Source organism: Penicillium roqueforti (genome assembly GCF_015533775.1).
Source record: "Penicillium roqueforti strain LCP96 04111 chromosome Unknown scaffold_10, whole genome shotgun sequence".
In the NCBI taxonomy this organism is placed as follows: Eukaryota; Fungi; Ascomycota; class Eurotiomycetes; order Eurotiales; family Aspergillaceae; genus Penicillium; species Penicillium roqueforti.
Genome location: NW_024067574.1, coordinates 55386 through 75094, shown reverse-complemented (window position 1 = coordinate 75094; position 19709 = coordinate 55386). Strand labels below are relative to the sequence as shown.

Sequence of the window (19709 nt, the reverse complement as noted above, 5' to 3'; positions counted from 1 at the left end):
TACAATTTTGTAATTGCAGTTCATTCTTACTAATTAAATGGATCAATGACCCTAATATGACCAAGTATCGAGGTCTACATAGTTCTACGCGTGTTGGGTATACCGAGTACGAAGTATACCATTTACATGCAGATACAAATATAGAAACAATATGCATTACTTAAAATAACCCTATAACCCAATACTACTCCCGATCAGCGAGAATCCCCTCGTCATTCTCACTACCACCCCTCCTACGCCTAGGAACACCCTCATTCATAGCGTTAACCTGCTTCGGAATAGCCACCGAAACAGAAGGATCACTCGGTCTACGCCGCCTAACAAGCTGATACCCCCTATCAAGCTCAATCTCAATCGCCTCCCGAACCTTCAGGGCACTAATCGCCGGCCAAACTCCCCTCTCGCCCTTAAGCGCCCAGTCAGCGATGCCGGCTTTCGTCGGACTCTGGAACAGTTTCCTTAGATCCCAGAAACTCAAGTCCGGGACGAGAGTTAGGTTTGGCCCGGGGATTGTCTCGTCGATAAGGATTCTGCTCACCGGAGCAGGTAGCACGCCTAGGTAGTCGAGCTGGCGGAGCCGGTGGCGCAGTTCGACCATTATTAGTCGCATTGTGGAACGGGAGAGATTACTCCAGCCTGTCTGTCGTCGGTCTAGGAGATTCAATTCTGACCGAAGGAACGGGACTAGGTATGGTCGAGCTTGGGAGACGACGAAGTGGTTTACGTTGAAGAGTTCCGAGATCCGTGAGAGGGGGGATTCGCCTTCGTTGTAGTGGACGTGTCGCCAGGGTCGGAAGACTGCATCTTGTGTGTGTGGCCAAGGGACTATTGTGCCTGTTTCATCTTTGCAGTAGATCGTCACGGGTGAGTAGAGGCCTGAGGAGGAAGAGGCGTTGGATGCTACTGCCGCAGACCAGATAAGCTAGGAATGGTGTTAGATATCACTGAGACTGGCAACGAGAAGGGGAGAAATACATACCACATTAGGCGCAGTCAAGTAATTCAACAGATTCGGTGTCCCGTTTTTCCCCGTCGTCACGACAGTGATATTCAAAATGCGCTTCGATCTCGCGTATGCCTCTTCGAACGTAAGATCCCCAACATTAGCCCGAACACATTCCTCCAAAACACCAACATCAAACAAATACCCCTTTTTCATCAATCTCCTCAACCTCCGATAAAACGTCCCAACCCAACCCGAGTCGGAGCTCTCCTCGACCCCACCATTAATCATCTTCCGCGTATCAAAAGCAGAAAGATCAATCCCCTCCCCATCAAGCAACGGCAACAACTCATCCTCAGAATGAATCCCCACAAGCGCAGCAATCATCGCCCCACTGGCAGTGCCCGTAATAATCCGTGGTAACAAACCCTGCAAATGCAGCGCCTTCACAACACCAAGATGACACAGCCCAAACGCAGACCCGCCCTGCAGCAGCAGCGTCGTACGTCCAAACGCCTGCCGCGTATCGTGCAGCAACTCCAGCTTCGCTTGGGAGCTGAACCCGCTCGGATGCATCGGCGCTCCTGGTACGGATGTCACGTACTGGATTGACAGCGCTACTTGCGTGATGTAATCGTCAATTAGAAGCTTGGTTCCTGCGTACGCGTGCGTGAACAACTTCGTGCTGGTTATGTTTCCCAAATTTCTCACTAGCCCCGATCGGAGCAGGTTTACTAGTGTTAGGATGTCTTCTGACTCGCGCGCGCTCATCAGTGCTTCCAGTCGGCCGAGGATTAGTCGGTAGTCGTAGTGTCGGCTGACGGGGTTTTGGCGCCTGTGTAGGTGGTTAGATTATAGTTTGGTATATTGCATTTTGAGCAGGGCTCTGTTTAATCTCATACCATAAATCTTTACTCTGTAGCTCGTCCAGCTCAAATGCCGCCTCTTCCCAATCCTCATAGCTCTTCGCGTTGGCTAGCGTATAGAAGAGTCGATCTCGAGGGGATTTGGAATGCCACCATGATGATAGTTTCTAGGATATATATGTTAGCTCGAGGTCAGATCAGAAACTATATCCGATGTTTTATGTCTTGTGCGTCTTTTGTCTTTGCTATCTCCGGCTCAGACCTCCGCATATAAGACACTCCGACTGGGATTGCAGCACAACACTCACATATCTCCAGAACTGAGCAACGTCAAGCAGCATATTCCAGACTGCCCCAACTATATTCCACAGTCCGAGCCACCAGGACCCCATATTTTCATTCGAGGGATATGTCTGCGTTGTGGCTGGTGGAGGCAGAGGTGCACATGCGGGCCCGGTATTCGCCTTCACATGTTACGACGTCACGCACGTTCCGCTTAGGGATTGGAGATTAAAATTTGGTGTAATAGTATTGGATTGAGTGATTAAGTATTATACGTAGTCAAGGATAGATGTATTATGAAAATGAATGGTCTCAATTCTGAGGAAGGGATTCTGTTGGAGGTTGGAGGTTGAAGAGTTGGACCTCGATCCAGATTCCCCCGGATCTTCATCTTCAGCTACAGCCCCGCGACAAATACATATATATCTCTCTACTCAATACTCATAGTATTAAAGTAATGAAGTAATAGAATCGCCACGGGCGCACAGTTCTACATGCCACATACAAAGACGTTTTCGCGTAAGGGAATCAGTGAATTTCAAAAGGGTCGTTTTGTTTTTGACATTTCGCTTTGCTTCCCTATATGCAAGTAGGCGAAATTAAAGAAACCTCTCCCGGACACCCCATGCATTCCCAAGTGGCACATTTACTCTTCAATAATGTTGCCCTTCTCCGACACGTAAAGACCATCCAAGAACTGGGAATAGTTAGTATAGATTCAGAACCACGGGTCCTCCCAAAAGATGCTTGTTTGTCAACTCACCTTACGGATATCCTTGTTTCGGACACGGCAGATCTGCTGGATGTCGGCGGCGGACTGGGACACACCCTCGAGGGAGTTACCGGTGAGGATGAGCTCATCCTTAACGTTGGCGGAGGGAGCGATGTCGACATCGGGCTGGGCAGTGATGCGGCGGACGTACTTCTCACCGAGGAAGTTGCTAATGACAAAACGTTAGCTCTAATTTCATCTTAATTTGGTTTTCGCGGTATGATTCCAAAATCATATCGAAAAAGAATGTAGGTTCCAGGGTTCCATACCGGATCTCCACAATAGCACGACCAGTCTCGGGGTTGGGCTCGATGTTGACGTTGATGGGGAAGTGAGCGTAGACGTAACGCATCTTGTACTTGAAGCCACGGGTAACGCCGATCATCAAGTTGTTAATGATGGTACGGACGGTACGGAGGGTAGCAACACCCTTGCGGGCACCGTGGTGCAGCTCGATGGAGATAACGTTCTGCTCGGGGCGGCCGAAGGTAACGGCAATGTGGGAGAGATCCTTGACGAGCTTGCCGCGGGGACCCTCGACAGTCACGACGCGGGACTTAATCTGGACCTTCACTATAGAGCGAAAAGAGATTTGGGTTAGTTGATGGCATTTCTTTTTGTGGAATTCAAGATTTTGAAGAATCAAAATCGAGAATTGTCTGGTAGGTGTGCGAGTCGCCGATCCCACACAATATTCCCTCCTACTTCTGCCGTATTGGTGTTGGACGTTGATCGTGTGTCGTGCTAGGCTTGTGGTTGAATTTCGTGCCTCAAAAGAGAAGTTGTATTGTGTGCGATCGGCTTCCTCCATCCTCCAATAAAAAAAGAAATTCGCTCACCATTGTCCAGAATGGGCAGCCGTTCCTCGGAGTGAATGTACCGCATCTTGACGTGACTTTTGGTGGTTGCCGGGGGTGTAGATTGTCGATGTCGGGGAGGTTCAAAATTCGAATGGACTTGGTGGTGGAGCGAAATTGGATGTCACGGGATTGTGCGTCGCTTAGGGCCATTTTGGGTCTAGCGCGATTAGGGTTCCTTATCAGCTTATCGCCTTATCGCTGATTGTACCAGTACTTGCCCCACAGGTGTAAGTTGGGTGCTTGGCAAGTAGAGGTACATGTGGTAAATATTAAGCTGCCTGGAGTTCCTGCGCAAGTTCGCTACTCTGTTACAATGCAATGAGCTGCAACAACAATATGCCCCCTAATTGTCTGCCATGGCTATGGGCTATGGCTATTAAAACTTGAAACATGTTTTACAATACTAACCTCATAGTGATTTCTCAACCGCCTGGTGCGACACGTCCACGATCCATTTCCCACCCATTTGTCGCAGCGTCGAAGCCAGCTCGTCGCTCTGATCCAATGCCGCAATATCGTCTCCACCACCTATACTCTTTCCGCTCACGAGCACATTCGGCACAGTGCGACGACCCGTGCTCTGTGCGAGCAGGGCCTGCAGATACGGCCCAAGCGGGTGCTGATCCAATTCGACCACGAATGGCTTCGGCTCGATAGAGTAGTGCTCCAGCAAGATCACCTTGGCTTTCTTGCTGTAGGGGCAATAGGATTTGGAGAATACGATGACTGGATGTTGTTGGTATTGGATACGGGCCAGAAATGGAAAACGGGGGAAAGAAACATACCTGGAGCCCGCTTGAGAATGGCATTAAGCTCTGTTGTCGCCTCGGCCTCTTTCCTCTCTTTCTCCTCACGCTCTCTCTTCGCTTTTTCCTCTCGCTCCTTCTCCTCCTCGCTCTTGATCTCCGACTGAACCTCTGACGGCTTATCCTGATTCACCTTCTTGGGAACGGTCATCTTCGTCCTCCCCGCAATCGGTATCTCCTCCGTATCTTCATTCCCTGTAGCAGGAGGAACAGCAGCTTTCTCGGCCGCAGCGACAGGCACCTTGTCACCCGCACCCGCACCCGCAGCGCCATTCTGTCCGGGCGCATGCACGGGATTCTGGATTTTCTCTTGGGCCTTGGCCTGCTTAGCTTGCTCTTTCGCTTTCATTGCGTCGAGGGTTGACCGATAGAACTTTTGGTTTTGGATTTTGCTTGCATCACCCTGTGGATCCGATTGCGTCGTATTAGATATCTGAAGAAACAGTGTGGAAGGGGGAGATCCGGTGACGCACGGTGTAGTAAAAGACCATAAAAAGAAGCGCGATGACCACAACGACGATCAGTCGAAGCCGCCGTTGGGAAGAAGGCATGGCGGATTGCGCTTATAGCTGTGTGGCTTGTGGATTGTTTCAAAAAAGCTGGATCCAAAATGTTCCAAGTCGTCAGGGTCCAAGCTGACTTCCAGACAACGTGACGTGTTTCAGAAGCCAAGAATTCCTCCGTTCCCGGCAGAGCTTGCAGTTTAGAGTATTGGGGACATTCGACACTTGCACATTCGATCTTGAATCTTCCAAAACTCACAATCACAAGACCAAAAGCTCTAAACAGGTCAGGAGAAGTGGGGTCAAGGAGACAAGGGTATGTCATCCCTGATTTGCGGGTTCACCCCGGTGCTTGGCGGAGCTATGATGTAAATAATATATGCTTGTTTTCGTGTCTTATTTTTTCTTTTACTATACAAGTCAAGTTGAATTATCAATATTGATTAGTATATGGCATGACTGGGTATTATGCTAAATCAGACGGGCTCGTTTGTTCAAAGGCAAAACCCATGTCGACAGTAAATCATAGAGAGGGCATGAACCTCGAAAGTAGGTGTGTGTAGACGAGTAAGAAAGGGTAAGGATAAAAGATAGGATTTCAAGGTGTGGATCAGAGCAGTGGAAGCCGCAGACCAGCTGCGGCTTAGCCTGTCGAAACGAGAGCGATGGCAATTAGGGAAAGATGAGCCACCAGGGCTGAAGATGAAGTGTTATGTCAAAGACACCGGATAAAAGGGGAAAGATGGCAGACAAGGGAGATCAAGTGTGAATCGAGAGTCCAGGCCGTGCAGCATGGCTGACAGTGGCTCGGCGTTTGCCTTGGACAAGGATCGTCCAGTCCTCCCACTCCTTAGCAATCTCAGTCAAGACATTGCCCATGACACCAGCAGATGCCATAAGGCCGTGGCCTTCGCCTTCGAGGATCCGGACCTCGCAGCGGCGCATCGTCTTGCCGAGCCACTGGACATTCTCCACTGGAACGCGGGGGTCCTTGCTACCATGGTGGATTACCACTGATCGCGTGATGTCCACGTAGCGGAACCCAATTGTTTGGCGACGCTCGAGGCAGATCAGCAAATCAACCGCCGGGTTGGCGTTGGTGGTGGCCAGCTCCCAGATCTTGTAGGTGAGACGAGTATCATAGTCACGCTGCCGTTCGCCCTCATCTTCTGGAGACTTTGCGCGAGACCCGAGAGCCGTTTCACTCTTTATGTACGAAGCGGTGGTAGAAGCGAACGGTTTGATATTCGGCAAAATGTCCACTCGGGTCTGCTGGTTGTTTTCAACAGAAGGTATAGGCGGTACTAGAGGGATGGCATTCGCATTGGAAGCTTCTGTAGCAGTAACCTTGCGCTTGGTCCGTCGCGGGGACTTGGGCAAACTTGTAGTAATGCTGGCACTAGTGGCACTCATAAAGCTTGAATTAGCCACTTTGAGAAAGGATGTAGGGAGAGCACGAAGAATCTTTTGGGAGTAAGGGACCGCGTTGGTAGGCGCAGGATCCTTCTTAGAACCGAGGTTAGACAACTGGGATGGGGGAATCCATGGGGCTAGGAGATGGATACGGCCACGAATATGCTGCGGAATTCGGAGAGCTGTTGCAAGAGCGTAGATTGCGCCGGCAGAATGGGCAAGGATGGAAAACTTGGTCACTCGAAGGTAGTTGCAAACGATTGCAACATCATCTATTATTGATTAGCGCAATATTAAAATGTCTCGACAGTCTTGCTTACCTGGCCAGCTTAGAGGGGTGCTCGGCTCGTCTCCCTGGTGTGGACCGCTCTCCCCAACTCCAGGACGGTCCAATGTGACCAGTCGTAGATTGAGCGTCCGAGCCAACTCATCATAAAACGCCATCAGATATCGTGTGAGACCCATGCCGACACAGCAAATCACAACATGGCCCTTCGGATGGCCAACTTCAGAGAAGGCAATGGAGCGGCCAGTGGTTGGGTGGATCACTCTCTGGGTCAGCTTCGGCGAAAATACGTAGTCTTCAACAGCGAGATCAATTGAATCGGCACTGGATGGTCGTTCGGTACTGTACGAGGGGCGCCCATTTGACACATGAGACAGATGACCGGATGGGGTGCGGCGATGGGTGTTTGGTTCGAGAGACTGTCTGTATCTAGCTCTCTCAGAATCCAGGTTTTCCGTGGGTGACTTGGGAAACTGCGGTGGTAGGTGGGTAGACTTCGGTGTGATTGGTGCCCCTAGCCGGCTCCCGGTGCGATTTTTCCCCGTCATCACGTTTGGAGAAGGCGCACTGTCGCTGAAAGATGGATGGTTGCGGCCTGGTTCCTCCTGCATGGCCTGGTCGACATCATATCCTAGAACGCGCGATGCCTTTGCCTTCGAGGCCCTTGTTTGCTTCACGGGGCTCGTCTTAGTCGGGTGTTCAGGGCTGTTTCCCACTTCCAACTCGGTCTTGATCTTCTGTTGCTGGTCTTTCAACTCTTGGATCCGGCGGGTCACCTGTTCTGCGTCATTGTTCGTTCCCGGTGTCCCATTGTCTGTATTAAGCTCTTTGCTAGCCGTGGAGGAGTATCGACTATGATGCGCAGACCGGTGTTTTTTTGAGGTGGATGACTGGCTATTCCGATGGCGCAGAGATGAGTCGCGAGTTGGGATGATTCTACCGCTTCCAATTCCGCCGGGAGTGCCAGCATCCGGGGTATCGTGGAACGATTGGTAATCTTTGATTGGTGGAGTTCTGGCGACTTTCGCTTCGTATGGCTCTTCCTTGACGTCCGCAGGACGCGCCTCCTCTCTAACCTCGGCCATGGAATGCAATGAGCGCAAGCTTGCTCGGCTGCGCGGGATGTTGTGTCGTAGACTGTCGTTGTAGCTGGTAGTCTTTCGCAGACGATCGACGTGTGGATCCTTCTCGCAGAGTAATTCGCGTGATGACCTTTTCAATTGACTAAATTGACTCTTTAGGCTTTTCGCGCGCCCTGCAGAACTATTCGAAGCGATGCTCGGGGTTGACAGACGGGGTCCAGGCTCTGTGCTGATCGTTCCGAACGAAGAAGGCTCTGGGGCGCCTATCACAGATGTATAGGACTCTCTCGAAGCCGGGCGAGTGGATGATGGATCAGTCGTTTTGAAGGGTTTGAATCTCGGCGATCGGGGCGACTTTGGTGACGGGGGTGCCCTGGCCATGCGAATGACAGGCGACGAGGCCGCATCGTCGGGGTGTAAAAATGGATTCTCCGGTAGCGCGGGTTGCTCTACCGCTGACTTGTAGTTACCGTAACTCATTCCAAACCCATGTTGCTCAGACGGAGGAAGGGAGTGAATTGGCGCGGTTCGCGGTACTTCTGGCAACGCTGGGTCTGATTCGTCGATCTTCGGGATGGTGTCAAAGTGCGAATTTAAAGGAACGGAGATGGTGGAAAGGGACGAAATGAGAGAAGAAATGACTTCAGGCGAGGTTGGATCAGTTCCATTGCGCGAAGGCAGCGATTTACGACGGCGACGACGACTAAGCAGGGCCGACTCTGCTTGCACGGGGTTCTCGTTCGACATTGTTCAATAGTCTAAGGGTGCAATCCCTAAGACAGACAAACTTCAAGGATCGGATGCAGGGTAAAATGGGTACACGCATGATCTACTGCATGCGAAAGATGTTTGATAAGGGTTTCTGGTCCTTGTAACCTTGTCAACCCCCCCTTACAGTGAGATATTGATGATAGCCAAAAAAATTAGGGATTGGGAGTGAGCGTAAGAAGATTAAAGAAAGGATCCCGATTATACCGAGTATGAAAAGAGAGAGCGAAAAATATATTATAGACTGGAGTTAAGGGAAGGAAAAGGGAGTTGTCTTATTTTCTTGGAGATTAGCGTTGACGCCTTTTTCTCCACTGAGGATCTTAATTTGCCGATAGAAGATATATAAGTAGGGGACTACGGAGTAGGGAGTAGAATATCAATAACTACCTCAGACACTGTGTATTTATGGATATATTAGATTCCTCACAGCTATGGAGGTCTAAGTATTTGAGGTTCCACGTGGATTCCAAATGGCTCCTTTTGGAGGACCCCCTTAATAGGCTTAACAGGCTATACGAGGATACTGGTCAACTCATGTTAGAATAATACTGCAGAGTCTGTATGTACTGAATAAGTAAATACCCAGCTCCCAATTAGAAATGCATGCTCCAGGTACTATAAATTCGAATCCAACATTGAACGCGAAGAAGAATAGTAAACAAATATATATCTCGGATCTATATATTCGGACAGATAATTGTCAACCATGATTATTCTAGAGCCCCATGTGACTGTTACGGAAAACAAGGACAGCAGAACAATATCACTGAATCTCTCTGTTGATGAATTCAGAACTAAGAATTTAGCTAAAGATAGTGGCCGGTCCATCACCTGGCCTAACATGTAACTGCGACCGTGATAACCGATTATGCAATTTAGTATGCCCATGGTTTATTCCCAGTGTCAGCAAATGTCACCCGTAGGCGTCCTTGCTTCTCCGGAGGACGTTGCTTCTCTGCACTTCTGCGAATCGGACGTTTCGTTGGCTTTTGAGGGTAGTGCAAGAAGGTCTTCGATGTTGGTGCTTCCACTCGGGGCAAGCCCACCACAGACTTCAAAATTACCCAGGACTTTGTCGATTACCTCCGCCTGGCCACTCATATGTAGAAATTTTCCAATGCAAGCGTTAATTTTGAGAAGTTTAGGATCTGGAAGTACCCAACTTCTTTTGTGAACTCTTGAACTTCCGTGTTCTAGGTAAAAATTGTATTGACCCTGTAGCGGTATCTGGAAAGGTCTTGATTTGATATTGGTGAGCAATTCCGGTTGCTTCAAAAATGAGTCTGAATTGACCGAATTCCCTATAAATTTGAGAATCTAGCATCAGAACGTTCTTCTCCGAATTGATCTGTTCTGAGGTAAAGGGACATATTGCGAAGAGCTGGAAAGTAGCGCCTTAGATTAACCCAAATCTTTATATATATATCCACTGCCTTGCCATGAAAGGATCCAAGTATAAATGGAATGATATGGGCCGCTTCAAGATGGGTTGTTAATGGTGGATGGGCGCAGCCGTAATTGTATACCCCCGTTGCAAGACCAAGGTCATGATGAATGAGTGCGATTGGTCGAAGGAAAGTTGGGTGGGGGAGCAACGCTTAAAGTCACTTCTCACTTCCCACCGCTTTCCATATTCACTTTGCTCAGTTAGATAGGACGAAATGAAGAAGAGGTAATCGTGCCAGGCGCCTAAAAGACATACCGTGTGTTTAGCTGTAGATATTGACTTGGCAATGCCTCATCGTCGAGAAGGTTGGTGGATTCGGCGCTCAAAAGAGACCGGTTGATCCCGCGCTCAGTACCGTATGCTGATCCATGATAGGAAGGCTTGGCTCAGAGTTGGTTACCTGCCGAGAAGGCTTAGACGGAGGTGACGGCGAAAGGTCGATAACTGATCTGGGTTTGGAGCAGTTGTTGAAGTGGTTGAAGACTAGTTGAGTAAACACTATTGGCACAGTAGGATCACTAATAGCACAGTGGTGGTGGTAGTTGTTGACGATGAAGTAGTTAATACGATAAATAAGTGTGGTTTATGTGAGGTGCTAGGTCGATCTTGAAGAAGAAAGTGCACATCAACTAGATAACGAAGATGAAGAAACAAAGAAGAAGCAAGTTGCACAGTGGGAAGCAGCCTGTTGATATAGCATTGCGATGGCCAGAAAGTGGCATTGACGCAAATAGCTAACCCTTTGCAAACGTTGCAAGCCTCGAACCTTCTCACTTAGAAATCTAGCAAACAACCTATCTAATGAGATAAACGATGCAAACAGTAAGCGAGCAAGTAAACATAAAGCATATGATAGCGATCTATCATAGATCGTGACAATTTATCTAGGGAGTTCAACACTAAGGCGGTATGGATGGCGGTAAGCTGAATGCCGAAAAATCAGACAGGCGTGAGTAAGCGGTGACTAGCGATCACATGACTTCACGCACCAGATCACTTGAGCCTGTGTTGACCTAAGCCTGATCGCCCTCATTAAAGCGACGGCAGCCTAGAGAGGAAAGCCGTACCCAACGGACATTATCCTATGTATATAGGGGCGTGTAGAATCTACGTATGTCACAATAATATGGAGTAACTAGTACATAGGTCAACTTCCATCCTTGTGATAGGTGTAAACATAATTGACCGCCCGTGGCAACATGGCAGTATTCCCCAGCCATTGTCTTATCTTACCCAAAACATCATTGAAACTCCGAAGCATATTTCAGCATTAGTCTCATTAATCGCCGGGATTTTTATATCTTGCTCCTTAAATCCCCAGCTCTTCTCTATCCTCTAGACATGTGGTGACCGCGCTGCGAATCTGCCATTGCCCGCAATGGACGCCTACCCCGAAGACTACGTCAATCACAACCTGCCTTTAGTCCTACTCTCAGGACTGGAGGCAGGGCCTGAAAATGACACTAAAACTTCCTTGAGCTATCCTCTGCTATCAGAGAAGGGGACCCATATCTTTTCAGACTTCCCACATCTGAGCGGGGCTGTTGCGGAGGAGCTCCGGAGCCTACTTCTTCTAGAAGATAGCTCTCAGATGCCATGGAAGTCCAGAGTTACCGTAAGCGGGAATACTACGACTGCAAATATCGGTTACCGCATCAAAAGTTCTGGCCGCGTACGTTGATACTTTATGATTCCAATCCTGTTGGTTCCACAACATCATACTGCGGACTACTTGCTAACACCAACACAGTCATGCAGACTCCCTCCACGAAAAGCTGACCCCCCTGTCCCCTCACCACCAACCACCCCCAGCGATGATCAGGACAATGAACACCCGGAACCTAGCTCGCACTATGTCCTCCACTCGCCAATATCGCCTTTGTCGCCAGGTTCCCCAACTTTCCCAGATGGCTTGCTCACCCCTCTATGGGTAACTAAACACCAAGAACTGGTTCCGGCAGCAGTGATCAATTTCTTTCCATTCTCGTTAGACCCGAATATGAATTCGCTACGAGACAATCAACTCAAGATCGAGATCAACAGCTTGAAAAAGGAATGGCAATCCTCCGGGTACAAGACGCGATTTGTGGTCGTTCTGATATCAGAAGACGGAGAAGAAGGTGGCTATGAGGGCGAGATTGATGACCGCATTGCGGGGATTCGGCGGTCAACAAACCTTGAACCCAGGTCGATATTTGTGATCCCACCAGACGCAAGTTCGTCGGAACTGCAAGATTTTGTGAAATCACTCTTCTCTCTACTGCAACCGTCGGTGGTTGAATACTATCGTGATCTGTCTAAACATGCCAGGCGTAAACGAAATAGGGGCAGCATCCCTCCTCCGACTGCACCGCCAACGACTGGAACATCTCAAACCCTATCGTCCCAAGGCTGGAACGTAAGGTATGAATTCAAGCTTGGAATTTTTGCCGAGTTTCGTCAAGAAATGGATGCAGCCTGTCGGAACTATGAGAGCGCGTATGACACTTTATTTGGACATGAAGTTTTCGAAAATATCGCGGGCTGGAATCCTCGATTCAACGATGCGCGTCTCCTGGCCGACGCCCTTGCCATTCGGATTATACGTTGTTTGTTATGGACGGGACAGACGACTGCCGCAGCTCGGCTTTGGGTTGATCACAGAATTCGCGTAAAGGATATTGTCAATCGCAGAGGAAAGGGGAGTAAAAACTACGGATGGGAGGCCTGGGAGGCGCGTTGGTCGATGGTAATGGCACAGCTTATCCGCCGAGCGGAAATTCCGTCCATCTCCAGCGAAATATCTTCTGAACAACCTGGAGACATCTATACTTTACCCGAGAAATCGATTCCAACCGGGGAAAGAGTCAGGCCTTGGGAAAATCTCCACCACGAGGGTTACTGGCTACACCGTTCAGCGAAGCATACAATGATACGACGTGCGCTTGCCCGGAAGATTCCTTTGGAAGATCGCAAGCCCCCTGGGCAATCACCTGGCTCACAACTCGCAAACAAATCCTACTTATATGACACATATCTTGTTCCCGGCCCTTATGCTGAAGCACCCCAAGAGGGAAGAACTGGCTTCGACCACTCGGGCCTAATATTGAATACTCTGAAAGCTGCTATCGAGGAATTCGCGAAACGCCACCAAACAAGGAAAGTTGAGAGCTTGAGTCTTGAGGCGGCCGAGGAGTATATGCGTATTGGCTCCTGGTCTGAAGCGCATGGCCTTCTTCGACCGCTGTGGTCTACTCTTAGCTGGCGCCGCTCAGGGTGGTGGCATCTGATGGTCAATTTCGGATGGGCGCTCAGAGAAAGTGCCCTCAGGGTTCAGGACAGCGAGACAGTTTTGCGAGTGGACTGGGAGCTGCTGAATAAAAGTGAGTTAATTCCATTTATCTTGTGCCTATCGTTTTCAGTATTAACATTCATTCTGATAGCTTTCAAACCAAGACCCGCATGGCATTATGACATCCACAGGAGTCTTGAAGGTTTACCTTTAGAAAAGCCCAAACCTTCTCTTATCCTTCGTGCAGAGGATGTAATAACGAGTTGTAAGTTTGCAAGCCCAAAATTCAAAGATTACACTGACCCCCGTCTTCAAAGTGACCGCGTCGTTGGTGTTCGAGAAATCCAATGGTAACGTTGGGGAACCTCTACAGGCCCAAATTGCCATCACCTCGTGTGCTCATAAATCATCGGCCCCTATCCGGCTCTCAGAAGTCAAACTGGTTTTCGAAGGATGTCTTCGCCCAGTGAAGGTTCAGTCTGACCAGGATCAGCATGCTGACACTACAACCCCATGTTGCATCGCAACTCTTCCACTACGCGAGCCGAGCAACCCTGATACCGCGATTCAATCCCCGGCCGGTGGACTGACCGCATTGGTCGGTATAGCAGATTTGACTCTGGGGCCCTCCCAGACCAAGGTCTTCAACCTTACCTGTATTCCCCGCGAAGCTGGTGAAGCTAAGGTTGCTTCAATCACCATGCTGATCGAAGAAGAGCAATTCGATTTGGGTTATGCGATCACCGAGCCAGGCCAGCGTGAATCGTTCTGGTGGCAGCAGACGCAAAAGGGCGTGACCCGCAGAAGAGTGGGCAAGGATCGTGATACTGGCAAATGCAAGGTCATGCCTAAGCCTCCCAAGATCCGCCTCACTACTCCCAATCTGAAGGCTACCTATTATACCAATGAAAGGGTGATGCTGCAGATCGGTATACACAATGAAGAAGACGAAGCTGCAGATGTATCCGCTGAAATCAGACTCTTCGGTACCGAATCCACAGCTGAAATACAGTGGCTTGACGACGATTCTAGTTCCGAACCCCCTGACTCAGGCGCCAGCACCCCAACTGAGGGGCCTTCTCATTACTTGAAACGAGCTGTGGGTGTTCTGGAGCGCTCTTCTAACAAAACTCTTACAATTGTGCTGGCCGATACCCAGGAGGCCACGGATTTCACGTTGGAGGTTTCGGCTGTGTACCATTTAGTGTCTGATATCCAGACACCAATTATGAAGAATATCACCGTGGCCCTATCATTCATTCGGCCGTTTGAAGCGAACTATGAGTTCTTGCCGGCAATCCACCCTCAGCCATGGCCCAATTTCTTCGCAGTTAGCGATAACTTACTCGAGGATGGCTCTGCGCCAAGCCCTGGAGGCCTGTTCCAGAAGTGGTGCCTCAATTCCAAGGTAGTTTCCTTTGCATTAGAGCCGCTTGTAATTGACAAGATGTCCCTGAGACTCCTCGAAGCCAACGGGGGAGCTATTTGCGAGGTACACTCAGAAGAGCTTGTCACTCCAGAAACATCCCATATTGCACCAGAAGAATTGCGAGAATCCAACTTCTGCCTCGATATCCAGAAGCTCCTTCTCGGAGATCGTCGACCAACTGCGCTTACCTGTGCATTGGAGGTCAATTGGCGTCGGCGGTCATCTGAATCTGCGTCCTCCGACGACGCAGAGAACTCGGTCACAACCACCGTCCTCGATATCCCCCGATTTGTCGTCCCCATGGGCGAGCCTCGAGTCCTTGCATCGGCTACCCCATCCAGCAATATGGCAGGGTTGATTCATTTGAATTACGTACTGGAGAACCCCTCTACCCACTTCCTTACGTTCAACCTGGTCATGGAAGCTAGCGAGCAATTTGCCTTTAGCGGGCCGAAGAGCACCGTTGTGCAGCTTGTACCGCTGAGCCGTCATACAGTGGTCTTTAATCTGTTTGCAGCGAAGCGTGGCTTATGGATTCGGCCACAGCTGGTGGTTATTGATACCTACTTCAACAAAACGCTCCGCGTCCTTCCAACGGGGGATATGAGGTCGGACAAGAAGGGGGTTCTGGTATGGGCTGATGCCGACGATTGAATGATATAACTGGGATCTGAGAGACATGCCGTAGATGAATTGGATTGTCTCATATGAGCAAATATTGTATATAAAATAAACATCTTCAGCTTCATACTCTGCATAGATGAGGGTATGTCACGTGTTCAGCCCTTATCACATAACCCGGATTTCCTAAATCGGCTAGCGGCGATCGATCCGCATGTCTTGCCGCCAGAGAGCTTCATCACAGTCACTCAAAGACATTACAGCTCACTTCCCCTGGTCCCTGCGTTATAATTGAGGCCCCAGCGTCGAGATACTCATCCTCTTACTTTTCCCTGCTCGGGAGATCACTGCCACATCCTCATTTTACTGGAGGAACCCCCTCAAACGCGCAAATCAACTTGTCTAACCCGACAGCCTCGTTACCGACACCATAAATATGACGGCGCAAGCGGCGTTAATCGCCGATACCATCACGGGCATGAAGCGGGCCTTGCGCAGAGAACGTGACGGTGAGTTACAAACTAAGTAGTCTGTCTTTTCAACAGGATTGTTTTCTAACATACTTCTTCCCCAGATAATGGTCCAGACGATCCGATCATGGCGCCAACGAACCGGGGGAACAAAATGCAAGCTAATGCTAAGTATGTGAGCGAGGGTGCACTGGGTTACATCAACGCCGAAGATTACTACAAGCAGGTGCGTGGTTTGCCTATTTCGGGACTTGGGTGCTGTGGCGATAAGACGAAGCTGGTATCCTAACTTTGACCGGTGATTAGAGAATCGATCATGCTGGCTATACGCGCTACATTCTTCAGCCGAACCCGATTCGCTATGATTCAGAGGGCGACGAGCTTGATGAAGATGATGAAGATTCCGAGGCTGATGCCGCGGCTGCTGAAGACAACCCGTTCTCTGGGATTGCGCTTGAGAGTAGGATTTTCTACTTCTTTTTTTGAGTACTGTCTGTGGCTTCATGACTGATCTGTTTCTTTTCTTCTTTCTAGCTCTTCTATGTCCCCTAAAGCATCCTTCCGAACTCCCCATCCATCCTTCTATGTCCCAAGCATACACGTCGCAAGCCCTGGAGAAAATGACAGCGGCAGTCGAACACAAGCTTCGCCAGGAACGGGCTTTGCTCTGGCGCGCCAGGAGTTTGCATAGGCAGTTTCTAGGTGATAGCAGTTGGATGCCATGCGGTGTGCTCGAGACGCCTGACGATCACTTGATCTTCGACCCCAGGCTTGCTAGTAACGAACCGAGCATATATGCCGGTCAGCAGGGTACAATTCGGACAGGTATTACCACAAAGGCACCTGCATCAACAGCCACCCAGGACCCTCAGTCGGCACAGAACGGAACAAAAGCCCAGGTTATTTCAACGCAAAATGACGTGGAAATGGCCGAGGTCCCAGCAGATGGTGAACCCACCAAGAACGGCTTGCAGCTTAAGTCAGAAGAGACCGATGCCACCGTTAAAGACCTGCCACCTCACCCTAACATCTCGACTTCCAATCACAACGGTGCATCCGGGGCGAGCACAAAATCACCCTCCAACGGGAGACCAGACATAGACACAACGAAAGATGCCGATCCCGTCGAAACAACCGAACCCAACGACGACACAGAACATGACCTGGAAATGCACGACGGCTCACCAGAACCACTACGGCGAATGACAACGCGCGCGCAAGCCAACGCAGTCAACCCAAACGAAAACGAAAACGGCTCCCCGCTCTCCTCCGACTCAGCATTCCCACTCCCAACACCGCACCCCCTCTTCCTCGTCCCGGACAACATCCTCCCCGACCCAAATTTCGGCCTACCTGCCGCTGAAGCCGAGGAAACCCGCCGCCTGCTCTGGTCGTATATCCAGAAGCAGGAAGAGACGGTGCGCGGGGTGGAGCACATGCTCGATTCGCTGAATAGATCTTGCCGCATGAAAGGTGATGTTCTGGAATGGTGCAAGGCTGAGGGACACGTTGGCGAGATGAGTGATGGCGAGGACTGGTATGACCGTGAGCAGTGGGGGCTAGCTGAGGGTGAGGAATTGAAGAAGGGAACGGATGAGGATGAGATTGAGACTGTCGACGAGAGTCGGACGCAGGGGAAGAGGGGGAGGGGAAGGCGGCAGTGAGGGATGGGCTGTTGGCAGTGCTGTTCTTCTTTGCTTCTTCTTTTTGATCTTTGGCCTTCTGGTTGTCATGTCCTGGTCTATTCCCATACATACTACCCTGTCTCTGTCTCTTTGGGCTCTTTGATTCATGTGGCGTCGGTATATACCCTCATTTCTATAATAAACGTGGTTTCTGGATGTACAAGAGATCTTTCATTTATCCAGACATAAAAGATAACAACTGGAATGTCCATGGGCCATCCCAGTAGGGCACGCAAGTCCACTTGAAGAGAAGACAATACGTGCATGGTGAGTGTCCACGTGCTATCTTGATTTTGCCTTTCTTCGTCCTCATCACTGGTGTTGCTCTCGTCCCCCATAATCTCAAAGGTCAAGCCTTGTCCTGTGTGCCCATAACCTTGAGATCATAACCACCATGCATCTGCGGCTGCGGACATGTCTTTGTCATAGGGCAAGGTATGGTCCACGGTAGTTTCTTGGTTTAGTCCTTCCTAAGAGGCCAAGAAGGTCATGTCTGGCGCATTTGATGTGTGTGCAAATTGATGACTGTAGCCATGGTTCGCTTCATAGTCAACTGGGTTGTTTTCGTTGGAGTCGACGCTGTGAAGGGACTTCTCATTTGTTCCTCACTCACCCACACTCATCGCCTGAGATCAAATGCAAGTGGAAGGTTAAGTCGAACATGCATTAATAGGTACATGTTGGCGAAAATAGCAGGCGCAATTGACTCTTTGCTTGGATTTTGCTGAAGCTTGGTTCAAGATATTGACTCAGGTTGACCGAGAGTGAAGAAGAAAGTAGAGCGTACTTGATCATATGAATATGGTCTGAAAGATTGGAATAACCCTGGTCTTCATACATGTCCTCTAGTAGCTGGGTCATTGTGTAGTCACATTGGAAATTGAGGCGATGACACTGGGTTATATAACACTGAGAAAATAATTCTAGAATATTAGATTTAAAGACTTTTATTCAATTGTTTCGAGCATTCTTTTGTCTGCTGTAGATATCGTTTTTGCTTGGAAAGACAAAATTTGGAAAGCGTCTTGTACATCCTCAGCAATCACAAGTGAGTCAAAAAGGCCTACTAATTCAGGTTTGGCGCGATGGGTGGATTGAATTATATCTTTTGTAGTCGCGTGAGGGAAATCATAGCGTGTGGGGCCTTGTCCTGTTCTACTCATAGTATCAAGGACAAGGCAAAGGTCTATCGTCTACAGGTCCAGCATCGTTGAAGATTCGGATGTGTCCATGCGCTGGAAACTTGTCGGGGGCAACCTCAGACTTTGGGTGTCAAGTTGGCTGAGCAACCTGGCCTCTCTTTTGGTGTGCGGATTGTGGATGTTGAATGTCCCGGCCAATCCTGGTATACATCCATGGCGTTTACTGCTTCTTGGCACGCGCACGCTCACGCTTAGCGTAGATCTCAGCAGTGAAGGGGCTAGATACGGTCAGTTTAGTTATAGTATGCTTCAAAATGACCACTTACTCTTCCCAGCCAAGAGCGAACCAGTACAGGACAAATACCTGGGCCGTCAAAAGAATACCAGCAACCTTGCCGTGGTACAGCGCAACACCGAGGAAGTTCAAAGTGCTACCCCAGTACATCGGCGAGCCGGTAACGTTGAAAGGGAATCCGGTGACGGGGGCGTCCATGAGAATACCGAAGTAGTCGCCAAGGTAGGTACCGGTCACACCAAGAGCCCACATGCTGGAGAGAACCAAGACGGAACCGATAGTAAACAAGACACCTCCAACAATCGGTTGGTGAACAGGAGCGTAGAAGGGCTGGTCAGCTAGAGCGAGTTGGTAGACATGGTCACGGAGAATTCCGAGGGAGAAGATGGTGACTGCAAGGAAGTAGCAGCCATTTTTTGCGCCTCCGAAAAGGCGGGTCAAGAAGTGATTACGGTACTCTGTTCACCGGTTAGCCAAGATCGAACGCAACAGTCCTCGGATGGAGTCGGCCAACCTGCGCGAGCAACAATACTAGAAAATTTAGGTTAGCTATTACTCATGGGCAGAACCATTGCGATTGAAATTTTCTCGACTAAGATGGACACTCACTTCCAGAAAATTGGGTTGAAAGCAATAGTCGCGGCGGACCCTGTTGGGGTCAATCACATGCAAATTGTTGAGATCCCGTAAAGAGGCCAACTCACATAGTAAAGGCTTAGAGGAAAAATCGACAAAATCCGTAAGAGAGGCCATGGCGCAGAGAAC

General features: G+C 49.6%; 7 protein-coding genes across 7 annotated transcripts; 2 read left to right on the top strand and 5 right to left on the bottom strand.

The window, feature by feature from the left end:
* Nucleotides 1-184: 184 nt before the first annotated feature.
* Nucleotides 185-2201, bottom strand: LCP9604111_4652 (triacylglycerol lipase family protein; the record flags this gene model as incomplete). Its single annotated transcript, XM_039072375.1, has 4 exons — nt 185-922; nt 980-1778; nt 1846-1976; nt 2118-2201. The coding sequence occupies 4 exons, from the start codon at nt 2199-2201 to the stop codon at nt 185-187; spliced, it is 1752 nt and encodes a 583-aa protein (XP_038929142.1).
* Nucleotides 2202-2737: 536 nt separating this feature from the next.
* Nucleotides 2738-3748, bottom strand: LCP9604111_4651 (60S ribosomal protein uL6; the record flags this gene model as incomplete). Its single annotated transcript, XM_039072374.1, has 4 exons — nt 2738-2788; nt 2855-3032; nt 3133-3436; nt 3703-3748. The coding sequence occupies 4 exons, from the start codon at nt 3746-3748 to the stop codon at nt 2738-2740; spliced, it is 579 nt and encodes a 192-aa protein (XP_038929141.1).
* A 384-nt stretch (nt 3749-4132) lies between these two features.
* On the bottom strand, nt 4133-5080 carry LCP9604111_4650 (glutaredoxin; the record flags this gene model as incomplete). The annotated part of the gene is made up of 3 exons (XM_039072373.1): nt 4133-4449; nt 4509-4932; nt 5003-5080. The coding sequence occupies 3 exons, from the start codon at nt 5078-5080 to the stop codon at nt 4133-4135; spliced, it is 819 nt and encodes a 272-aa protein (XP_038929140.1).
* A 711-nt stretch (nt 5081-5791) lies between these two features.
* On the bottom strand, nt 5792-8560 carry LCP9604111_4649 (alpha/beta fold hydrolase; the record flags this gene model as incomplete). The annotated part of the gene is made up of 2 exons (XM_039072371.1): nt 5792-6717; nt 6766-8560. The coding sequence occupies 2 exons, from the start codon at nt 8558-8560 to the stop codon at nt 5792-5794; spliced, it is 2721 nt and encodes a 906-aa protein (XP_038929139.1).
* Nucleotides 8561-11409: 2849 nt separating this feature from the next.
* Nucleotides 11410-15385, top strand: LCP9604111_4648 (uncharacterized protein; the record flags this gene model as incomplete). The annotated part of the gene is made up of 4 exons (XM_039072370.1): nt 11410-11703; nt 11782-13393; nt 13454-13567; nt 13620-15385. The coding sequence occupies 4 exons, from the start codon at nt 11410-11412 to the stop codon at nt 15383-15385; spliced, it is 3786 nt and encodes a 1261-aa protein (XP_038929138.1).
* A 403-nt stretch (nt 15386-15788) lies between these two features.
* Nucleotides 15789-17486, top strand: LCP9604111_4647 (uncharacterized protein; the record flags this gene model as incomplete). The annotated part of the gene is made up of 4 exons (XM_039072369.1): nt 15789-15861; nt 15927-16048; nt 16129-16282; nt 16357-17486. The coding sequence occupies 4 exons, from the start codon at nt 15789-15791 to the stop codon at nt 17484-17486; spliced, it is 1479 nt and encodes a 492-aa protein (XP_038929137.1).
* A 1383-nt stretch (nt 17487-18869) lies between these two features.
* LCP9604111_4646 (bifunctional phosphatidyl-N-methylethanolamine N-methyltransferase/phosphatidyl-N-dimethylethanolamine N-methyltransferase) lies at nt 18870-19697 on the bottom strand (the record flags this gene model as incomplete). The annotated part of the gene is made up of 5 exons (XM_039072368.1): nt 18870-18927; nt 18976-19402; nt 19459-19475; nt 19554-19593; nt 19649-19697. 5 exons carry the CDS (start codon nt 19695-19697, stop codon nt 18870-18872), a joined length of 591 nt encoding a protein of 196 aa, XP_038929136.1.
* Nucleotides 19698-19709: the final 12 nt, after the last annotated feature.